At 42.5% G+C, this 10,517-nt stretch overlaps 2 protein-coding genes across 2 annotated transcripts in view; one reads left to right on the forward strand and one right to left on the reverse strand.

Annotated features, from left to right (window-relative positions):
- The window catches only part of RBKS (ribokinase), a 71,683-nt gene extending 66,816 nt beyond the window's left edge, over positions 1–4,867 (forward strand). The window contains exon 8 of the mRNA XM_042051607.1: positions 3,629–4,867. Coding sequence (XP_041907541.1) covers positions 3,629–3,802 — 174 coding nt within the window. The 3' untranslated portion in view covers positions 3,803–4,867. The remainder of the gene's footprint in view (positions 1–3,628) is intronic.
- Positions 4,686–9,935, reverse strand: MRPL33 (mitochondrial ribosomal protein L33). The gene is made up of 3 exons (XM_042051445.1): positions 9,898–9,935; positions 7,230–7,336; positions 4,686–5,088 (listed from the first exon to the last, which is right to left on the reverse strand). Exons 1-3 carry the CDS (start codon positions 9,933–9,935, stop codon positions 5,039–5,041), a joined length of 195 nt encoding a protein of 64 aa, XP_041907379.1. The 3' UTR covers positions 4,686–5,038.
- Positions 9,936–10,517: the final 582 nt, after the last annotated feature.

The following is a 10,517-nucleotide window of genomic DNA, read 5'->3' on the forward strand; positions in this document are numbered from 1 at the left end:
TGCATGATGGATTGAAAAAGGCTTTACGTGCTGGAAAGGCTGTTGAACAATATAGTTTCCACTTACAAAGCACTTTCCTTAAAAAGCTTCTCAGGGCAGTGTCGTATAAAAATAGTTATACTAAAGTTGTGAACCAGCTTCTGACAAATCAGGACTAACAAAAGCTAAGGTATAAATAGAAGTGTTTTCATGGGTCTTCTCTTCTCTAGAGGCACAGAATCTCAATCAGTGCGGGATTGTAAGAAACAAAAATGCCCTTTTCCAGACACACAGGAAAACAAGGACCTTACAGACTAGTGGCACAGAATATAAATAGGTTTTCAAAACTGCTTCAAAACCATAAAAGTTAGTCAAAACCATGACATTTGTATTTAAGAATGAGCCACACCATATCAGACAATTTTTAAATCCAATTCTTTATTTTATTTCAAACAAACTAGCATCTCCTGCTTTACAGAAAGGTTAAATATGTTATACTTTCATAATTATGGAATGAATTGTCTCCAGGCACTCAAGGATATGAGGATTATCTCAAAGTCTGCAGTGTATTAGAATTCCCGGAAGACAAATGCTGAAGAATGTAAAATATTACATACTCTGTATTTATATTTTGTCAATGGGCACTCTCGTCTGGTCATTTTCAAATTCTTTTTTTTGTGAAGTAAGTTAGAATTATTTTTCTTAGAGCAGGTTTTGAAACAGCTAAATGTAAATCTGCTATTTGCTATTCCAGTGTTTGTGTAATCTTGATTTTACTCTGAGCCTATTTCTTCTAGTACTCTGTGCCAACCTTTTCTGAATCTACCAAACCCAATGTAGTTTAATCCACAACACCAAAGAAGGAAGGTCTCTTTCTGTAAGCCGGATATAGTCCTTACTGCAGTTAACCTTGCATCTGAATCAGTTCTGCTATTGCTCTTTTAGTCATGTTTGACCAGTCATGTCTGCACAGACCAGAAGCAAGGCTGAGCAGGGTATCTACATAATCAATTTGATGCATGATGCTGTTCTTAGTGCAGCAGCTCCTGTATTGAAAACACCCCCTCCACAAAACGTTCACTTACCAACAGCTGAATTTATGATACCCTTCAGGTCTGTAATAGCTAGGCTTTGCAGATACTGACTGCTTCAGTCTATGCATGGGAAGTGAGGATTTCAGCAGAAGTTTACTGGCATCAAATCCTTCAGTATATTCTCCAATCACCCTGTAATCTTTTCTCTTGCAAAAAAATGCTAGGGGGCCTTTTTCGATTCTGGATGGGAGTCTGCTGTTCTCTCCCTTTTCTGCTTTCAGAGCCATTTATCATTGTTCAGCCACACTAAAGGGGAGATCTCCAACCATCTCACAACCTCAGAGTGTCACGCACGAGCAGGGAGCCACAGGAACATTGCAGGGAGAACGTACACTCCATCTCACTGGCATAGGAACTAAGACCTGTGTGACACGTGGTTAGTCGTTTTTGTTCCAATAGCCAACAGTGCAGCAATTATTAAAAAAAGTCAGACAGACAGTATTCTACTCCATGCTGCTGCCAGGTAATAGTTTATGCTATTTGACACCAGATATTCTGAGTATTACTCATTAAAATATTTGGCTACTTCCATTTCCCAGTGATCACTGAAAACAATGTTCTTCCTGCTAGAGCTAGAGCAGAACAGATCTGCATGCTGAAATCCTACTCCTGTCTATAACAACAGCACCAAAATAGCTTTAATAATTAATCATGCACTGATTAGATTACAAACTCTGAGATGGGATGGAGATTTTTGTATTATGCATCAGACAAAAGGCACTGGCAATGCTTAACTAGCAGTCACCTGCTCCTGCTCCACCTGCCATTGTGGGAGCACTCCGGAAACCAGAAGGGAGACAAAGGCCCAACAGAAATTGATAAAAACCTTCACCTGCCCTTGGTATGTTCAGGAACACAGAACTGTTGAAACAGGTGCTGCTACAGCTGCATGCAGGGGCACTGCTTCGCTTATTAACTTGTCATTTGCCAGGCCATGCTCTCCATTGTATCCTGATGGAAGAGAGCATTCAAACGCCAGGCCAAGCAAGAGTTAAGCAGGGAGTTTTCTGACTGGAAACACCAATTCAAACAGCCACTGTGCCATGGCTGGGCAAGGAGAGGCCAGGCCTGGGGTAGGGCCCCTATCCTGTGCTCACCCTTGTTAGTGTCGCTTGCAGTGTCCTCACTGCTCTGCCCTGTCAGGTGCTTGCAACATTAGAAACAAATTTCTGTGTAAGTGGAATTGTTTTGCTGGAATGATATTAAATGCAGCTGATTTCAGGGCAAGTATGAGTTTAAGACTGAGAAACACTAGTACTTGAAATTGGAAAATTACTTCCTAGTCTTAACTTCCAGTAGAAATTTTGCTGAGCTGTTTTAACAAAGTTTTTCCAGGCCCTTTGCTCTTGTCCCATGACTCTTGGGGCCTATTTATGACAACTAAAGAGGCAAAATCCCTCAGGGGAGATAGTCCATATGCTGGATCTGGAAGGAAATAAGATAATACTAGTGTGTCTAGTTTAATGCCTTCACTGGAACAAAAGTATGATTAAAAAAAAGGGACCTTAGGACCAGTTTTATGGTACCAACAAGAATTGGTATCAGTCTGGCCTTAGAAATCAAGCCAGTTTTAGGGAAGGAGGAGGAAAGAACACTGTAGACTGAAATGAGCAAATCAAGTTAAAAATGGCCATCAATCAAGTTAAATTTTGCCAGTTGTTGGGGACACTTCATAGTGCTGAACATCGCTAAACAACAGTTATTGTTAAAAAGCACTTGGGAGGTGAACAGCTGTCATTCCCTGTTGACCAGAGCACAGCCAGTGGTATCTGGGCAAGAGGGTCAGAGCAAGCTGGGGTGTCGCTGGTGCCCATGTGGGACAGATGTACTCCCTGCCTCCCTAGGGCTCCCACGGGGCAGGCAGGGCATGGCCTGGGAATGACGGGTAGCTCAAGAGGGCCATGGCTGCCAGAGCTCCAGGTGAATGCCACCCACTGTCCTCATCCCTCATGGTCAAACTCAGCACAGGTGGCAAAGCTTGCCCCAGGAATAGGAGTGGTTTATGTGGTAGACACAATCATAGTTTTTAATGTCAGTGGGACCTTTTTAATAAACAAAAGCTAAGTTCTGGAAGCATCAAACTGTATCACTCCGCAACTAGGAATTTACAGACACCACAAGCCACATGGCTTATTTTTTTTCCCCTTTTCTCTGCCCCTTCTACCACTGACCTTTATGAAAAACAGAAGTTAAATAAGAGAAAAATAGCTTTAATGAAACATCCAGGTTGAGAAATCAAAATCGGACACTCCAACAACAGGAAGTTTCAACAGCAGTGTTTATAACAGCATCTTGCTGAACTGTGGCACGCTTGCTTTTCTTTAAGTTTTAAGCCATAATGTGCACCTTGACTCAAGAGCTGGGCACAAGGATAGTATTGTGGCATTAGTTTAACTTTGCAGAATTTCCTAGGCATAGAAAAGTGAATTGAACTCAACCACGGAACAATTTCCTGACCCCTGCAATCAGTGCTACAACTTGTGTCTTTCCTGTAAAGGCATCTGAATTGTTTCCCTGTGCAAATACACTTCAGCTTGTTTGTTATTTTATTCTAGGGTGCTGGAGACAGTTTTGTGGGAGCACTAGCCTTCTACCTGGCCCACTATCCCAAGTTATCCATGGAGGAAATGATCAGGAAGTCTAACTGTGTCGCATCAGTGAGTGTCCAGGCACCGGGGACACAATCTTCATATCCTTACAGGAAGGACTTGCCTCAGGACCTTTTCTAATTGATTGTCTAGCTCACTGTACTGATTTTATCTCATACCAGACAGCATTATTCTCCTGACTGCACTGAGGTTCTCCTCTGCTGATTGGAAAGGCCAGGAGAGTCTCTTTGCTTCTTATTTCAGGAATCCTGTGTATTCCTGTTCTACAGCAGTAAGATGGGGTGGGGGTGGTGGGTCTTTCAAACAGAGCACAGCAAGTCTCTCTGGCCCCACACAGCCCTGAGCTTGTGGTCATCCCACACAGTGCGCTCTACTACATGAAGTTTACAACAAAACACCCGGAAGGTATTGGGCTCTTGGCAGTATTTTTACTTGATTTTATCAGAACTTCTGATGTGAAATGGCAGCACATGAAGCAGAGCATCAGCTTTGAGACTGGAACTTCAGCACTCAAACACCAGGGCCATTGTCTGGCTCACAACAAAGCCTGTATATCAAACTTGGGCCCACCTGTGCCCACGTGCCTCAGGTGTGGCACTGCACTCTGTGCTTCCCCACACTCAGGAGGGTCCCTCCAACTGCAAATAGGACAGGACTGCTACGGAGGTAGACCTTGAAAAATGTTTCTAGCCATCTTGCTCTAAACACAGGCAAGCTAATTACAGAAAAAAACCCCTCACATCGGAGAACTACCTTGTCTGTTTCCTTCATGTTTGACAAAAACCCAGGAGTGAAAAATCCATCCTACTAACCTGGCTGAAAATAATACAGCCCTTTTAACCATGGTAATAGCTTATCCAAAAACTCATCTAGGTTCCCATTACTTCTTTCCTCAGAAGGAGCTGGTGCAACATTACCCCTCCAAGTAATGACACCAGCTCGTGGTCACTACTGTCGCATCTGTGGCTGGTAGGTTAGAAAAACTTGCAATCCTGCCATTGAATTCCTGCTGTGGAAAATGTTAATTTTTATTGCTTTATAAAACAATAGTTCCTTTGAAGATTACAGCCTCTTTCACAATAGAAAACACAGACAATGGGATTTGCTATTTAATTTTTTTAAATCGAGCACTGTAAAAATAACTCAAAAGATAAATAAATGTTACTGTGATGATCTATGTCCAGACATCTCTCTCTACATTGTTTTATTCACAATGGCCTTCAAATCACAGGAGACGGTGATCCCAGTTCATTTCCTCTCTTTTCAGCCCATGTTGCTGGATTTCTGAATCAGTGTTCACCCTGTCCTCCCCCCAGACCATCCTCTCCTCATGTATAAATCAAGTCCAGTCATTGTTCACACAGAGCGGATTTTTCTCTTCTCTGTGAAGAGGACACGTTGTTTTGCTACAGGGGAAAAAAAAAAAAAGAGAAAAAAGAATCCGTTAAGAAGCCTGAAGTGTTAAAATTCAATTCAGCCAGCCCACGTTCCTTTTCTCCTGGCTGCCTTCACTGCTTAAATGAGTGTGGAGCAACTGACTGGCACAGCACTGTTGTTAACCAACTCTTGAAGGAGTTTAGTGGTGCTTTCACTTTACCACATGTAATTTTTAGTTCCTAAGATGTCCACTTTACCTCTGCGAGAATAAGTATCAGGATGCAAGTGACTGAAAACATTCAACAGCTGCTCTGTGTGACTATTCTGAGTCACAGCTGCTCGATGTTGGGACAAAAATAGGTTCTTTCTGCTTTTTACTACTCTTCAACTGCAGAGCCCAAACAACTACAGATGATGAGCTGGATCTAGTCAGCCTCACAGGCTGACTGAGAAGTTAACCAATTGTCCTGTGGATCTCTCAACAAGGCACAAACTGGCCCTGTCCACAATGCCTGATGCAGGTGTTTGCAAAGTCACTACAGGTTAAGCATAGTCAATACATTAATAAAACCCAAAAATTACAAAATAAATCAAAGCAAAGCTTTACAATGCCATTTGAAAATCAACACTGTTTGGTTGAATTTCATTACATGAATTCCATTGAAAGCTACGCAAGAGCAATCCACACAACAGCAAAATCTCTTCTTCCACATAAAAGTTTCGTTTTAAGAAATACTGCAGATACTACAGATTCTGTTGCTGCAGTTGGGAGGTAGTGAAACTTGGGCAAGCCTGCCACTACTTCACTAAAAAGCTTCATTCTGCGGACGTCCCAGGTTTCTGAGAAGTACAAAACATAAGGTGAAAACACATGCCAAGTGAAAATGCTTCCTAACATATTCCTGATGTGAGTTGTTATCTAGACTCAAATTTACTTCCCTTCACACATGCAACACTTTCTCACATCAGTTTCTCACTTGTGTTCTACTACAGGCTACAAAGATCAGAGCTTTCTTCGGCAACCTACTACATGTTCTGTCTGAGTTCTTCTCTTTCTTCACTTCCCTAAAAGTTGCAAAGCTTCTGGAGGATCACTCTGCACGATGTTTCAATGCAATAATTTATTTTTCTTATTCAAGAAAATAGTCCCAGAGATCTCTGATTCCCCTTCTGTGTGGAATTCAAAAAGAAAGCCACAGCCTCTGTCACCTTTGATGACAGCATATTGCTTCTCTGGTGGTTTCTCTCACCTCTCAGAGCTCCTGTACTGTTAGCTCTGAAATGAAAAGGTAGTCCTCTAACAAGAATATAAAATTTTAAGAAAAAATAAGCTTGAGTCATGTAACTACTGTCCATGCATTATGTACTTAGAGCTGCTTAATAAATTTCTTATATTCTGTAACTTTAAATAAGCCTTTTTTGCATTAGCTCCACCATGTTATTTCTGACATAGTTTGGTTTAAATTCTAAGTTTACCCAAATTAAGCTTTTTAATATTAAATTCAGCTTTTTAATGTTAACTACAGAAACTTGAACCCTTAGTCACCTTTCAAAAAGCTGGGTGAGCAAAAGGCAGTTTGGCAAGTGCTATAACCTGTCCAACAAATCAGATTCTTAAACTGAGAATATCTGCAAGGACCAGGGGAACATAAAAGAATCCACTAACTGTCATCTGGAGAGTGATAATCATTTGTGGAACGGTAAGAATTTGTGCCTATTTCTTTAGAAGAAAAAGTCCATTTTGTAAGAGATGGTTAAAATTTCTGGTCTAGAGCTCCCACGGCAGCTGAACAGAACACTTCTGTTGATGTGTACTTTGTGCCTGCTTGTTGGAGGTAGCACAGTCTAGCAAACCACACAAAGAAACAGAATGAAAGAACTCCTGTGTCACTTGACTTCGCCAGTGACATGTGGCATGGCTGTCATCAAAGTCTCTGATGTGTCAGGCAAGTTACTGCTTTGTTTCACTGCCACAATCTGTAAAATGAGGGTAACATTTACTTCCCACTGGAATGTCATGAAGAACAGCAACAATACAGTCATTTGAGTATGAAACATGTTATGACATATTCTGCTTAGATGGGAAAAATCCTGTTGCATTCAAATCTTTTCCCCCCCAGAGTCAGAGAAGCTTATACAAAGCATGCTGACTTCTTCCCCAAGTTCTTACCGATGGGATCGTATCTCAGTAAGACCAGTTTTTCCTGCAGTCGGAGTCTCCTGATGTTGAAACAGTAGCCTGTCTCCGCAGCGCTCTTCATCCTCACCAGAATGTATCTAAAGTCACAAGGGACGTCTCTGTGTCAGTGCACAGGCATTTAGTGAGGGCCCACATCTGCCAGGGCACTGGCCAATGTACAAGCTTTCAGCATACACAGTTTGGCACAGTCACATAAGACACTTCATTTCAACTTCAGTGATGGGAGTATGAAAACTCTGTATGCTTAACTTTTAACACAGACAAACACTAAACCATAAGCTCCAGCATCAAGCTTAGGTAAATAATTCCTCAACAGGATACAAGCCTAGAGAAAAGTGAGGTAGGAGGAATAAAAACAAGAAAAAAAGAAATGAGGAAAATCAGCATATGATTGAGTCACTATGGCTTAAAAGCTAATGGCAAGAGAGGAAGGATGATGGTCATTAAAGATGTTCAGGCTGTAGATAACACTGTATCGCAGACTATCACTTCCTCATGCAGAGAGGAAGCTAAGCAGATAGGCTGGCACAAGAGGCATGCAAAAGGGAAGCAGAACCCCTTGGCACCATCCGTCCTGCTAGAGATACAGAGCTTGATGTTAACCCAGCCACGGGAACCCCCTTCCCTACTGGAGGGCTCTCGGTTTGCGGGGCAGGCTGGCAGCAACTGTGGTGTCCTGGGAGCAGGAGACTGAGGAAGCTGTTCCAAGCCCCCAGTCTGGAAGTATGCCAAGATCCAAGCAACTTCCCAGACAGAGAGCATCTTCTGAAGTTTCAAAAGAAACGTTAAACCCTTTAACCAGTCTGTAAATTACGTCTTTCTCTTCCATTTCAATGAAGAAATGGATACACCTCTGCATGTGGGCATTCAGTTCACTTTTCATTTGCCTTTATTTTCCTGTTTCTAACACAAAATGGTCTGTCAAAATTAACCCATTCTTCCTCACTTGTGCAGCTCTGACCAGTGTACTTCCTTAAGCTCTTTTCAGCTTTGCAATCGAATTTGAGTTCAAAATAAAGACACTGGATTCCTGCAGACAACTGACCAAGGATATTCTTGGGATTATCCCTCTCCTGTACACTACTGCAGGTGTGCTGTGAAGCACCAGTAACCACAAAGACTCCTTTCCCTATACCTCACTCACTTCCTCAAAGCCTCTGTGCAATTTCCCCTTTCTGGGGGAATCAGTGGCATCAGTGTGACCAGGCCTTGAAATTCTTGTGCACTACACATTTGAGGCCAAGCCTATTCTGAACAATACACCTCGTTAAAAAGAATTACTCCCCTGTGAAGAAATGGAAGAAGGAGCAGAGGCAGAAAACAAGACTGGAAAGCTGTTGGGGCACAGGAAGAAACCCAAGGGGGGTAGAGAAGGATAAATAATATAAGAACATATTGCTGAAGTGAATATGGGACTGTAAAAGAACAGAGAAAGAAACATCGGGATAAAAAACAGAATAAAATGAAATGAAATGAAATAAAATAAAATTGAGCGTGTGGTAGAAATCCCTACATTAACATTAGTAACACCATTTTAAAAAAGCTCCTTTTTCACCTTGCAGAAATCTCCCGCTTTGCTCTGTTTGTTTTTATGAACAGATAACAGTAGAATGATGAGTGTCCAACTGCTGTCAGGCACATACTTGGGAAGCGCTTTCTTAATTTAAAAGCCTGACAATTGTGCAGAAATTCTGTAACTGAAGAATCTGCTCAAATGTGGCAAGAGGCTGGTCCTGGCTCTATAGGGGGCAGATTCTTAAAAAAACCAAAATACAGAAAATGTACCAAAGATCCCGGGCCTGTGGGGTACCAAATATAATACACTCACACAGAATGCAATTTCTGGGAATGGGAAGACAGGAATGTGTTCACATAAATGTACCAGTTTAGCCTCTTGGATTTGTCTAGCTAATTTTCTTACAAACAGCATTTTGGATCCAAGTCAGTTTCTCAACATGATCTTGTCTCCTTGTGCCCACACTGTAAGAGTACTGGTGTGCTCAAAGTACATATTCCTTCCTTTCCAACCCTTAACACACCATCAGCTTTCTTTACAGGTCAGAGGACTATGACTAATTTTCTTCCAGAGCCCACGAACATCTCTGCTGAGCTGGACTACAGAGCAAGCTAAGATGCCCAGAGCCCTAACTGCACCCTGTCCACTCCTCACATATAAACACAGGAATGTGCTAAACTGAGGAAGTGTTCTGCACTCTGGCTATGGGAAAGCTTCAGAGCACCTGCCCAAAGTCCACGCTGTACCTCAGTTTCCTCTTCTCAGCTAAAAAGGTATGACAAGTGAACAACAGGAAGAGTATGTGGATCGTTTACAGCCTCTAATCACAGAACACAGAGGTGTGCCTCCCCCTGTGCAGGGCGCTTTGGAGATTACAGCTGAGCTCAGTGTGACAGCCCATAGGACAAAACCTGCCTTTGCTACCCATGAACCCATGGGAGAGTTTCCCACCATTCTGTACTTACCTGTGAGAAGACACACATACAGAATGGGTGAGAGGAGGCAGCTAGACTCAAGGACTGCAATTCTCTCGGGTATATTAAAAAGATCTAGAGAAGCTTAACATTTTGCAAAGATATAACATACCAGCAATCAAAAACTGGTGAGGAAAACATCACTTACTTAGATTTGCTCTTGGCCACTGGGGATTTTTGCCACATGGAGAAAAACAGAAGAAAAGTTAACATTTTATCTTGTTTCCTTTTATGCAGTAAATAAAGATTAAGTGTTTTCCACTGCCTGACTTTGCTAAAGCCCCAGAGAGATAGTGCAAAGAGATTTACTGTCACGATAAAGCATCACTCATTCTTGCAAGTGCTGTCAGTTCCCTGCTCTTTCTGCCATCATAGCACCTTTGTAAGTGTCTGTGCAAATGCAGTGCCCAGCGTGACAGGCTGCACTTGCTGCAGCCTCCAGATGTTCTCAGTGAGTTTTCAGCTTCAGTGCTGAGTATGAATTCTCTGGGTGAATGTGAAGTTAAGACAGGTGTGAGCAGCACTGCTGGTGCAAACTGCCGTCCCAGTCTCCCCGACTTGTTTCCACCCACTCCTGCTTCGGCTCCTGCTCTGGTGCCAACACAGGGGTTTGCATGGCCACAGGTGCAGAGCGGGGAGCCCTTCTCAGCCGAGCCCGACCTTCCCACGAGGCTGCTTTTGGGTTCGCTGCTCTCACCCGCAGCATAGCATGAAACAGGCTGAATTCTTTTTCTGTCAGCTCACTGAATTTAAAGTAATCATACCTCT

The sequence above is a fragment of the Corvus kubaryi genome, unplaced genomic scaffold (genome assembly GCF_017639235.1).
Source record: "Corvus kubaryi isolate FWS band 111438036 unplaced genomic scaffold, C.kubaryi_AGA036_p1.0 76, whole genome shotgun sequence".
In the NCBI taxonomy this organism is placed as follows: domain Eukaryota; kingdom Metazoa; phylum Chordata; class Aves; order Passeriformes; family Corvidae; genus Corvus; species Corvus kubaryi.

Excerpts from the sequence above, each read along its gene's own strand:
- MRPL33 (XM_042051445.1), bottom strand. The coding sequence starts at position 9,935 with ATGTGGCAAAAATCCCCAGTGGCCAAGAGCAAATCTAA. Across the intron at positions 7,337-9,897 it reads GTGGCCAAGAGCAAATCTAA|ATACATTCTGGTGAGGATGA; the intron begins GTAAGTGATGTT and ends TTGTGACTTTAG. Across the intron at positions 5,089-7,229 it reads ACTGAGATACGATCCCATCG|CAAAACAACGTGTCCTCTTC; the intron begins GTAAGAACTTGG and ends TTTCCCCTGTAG.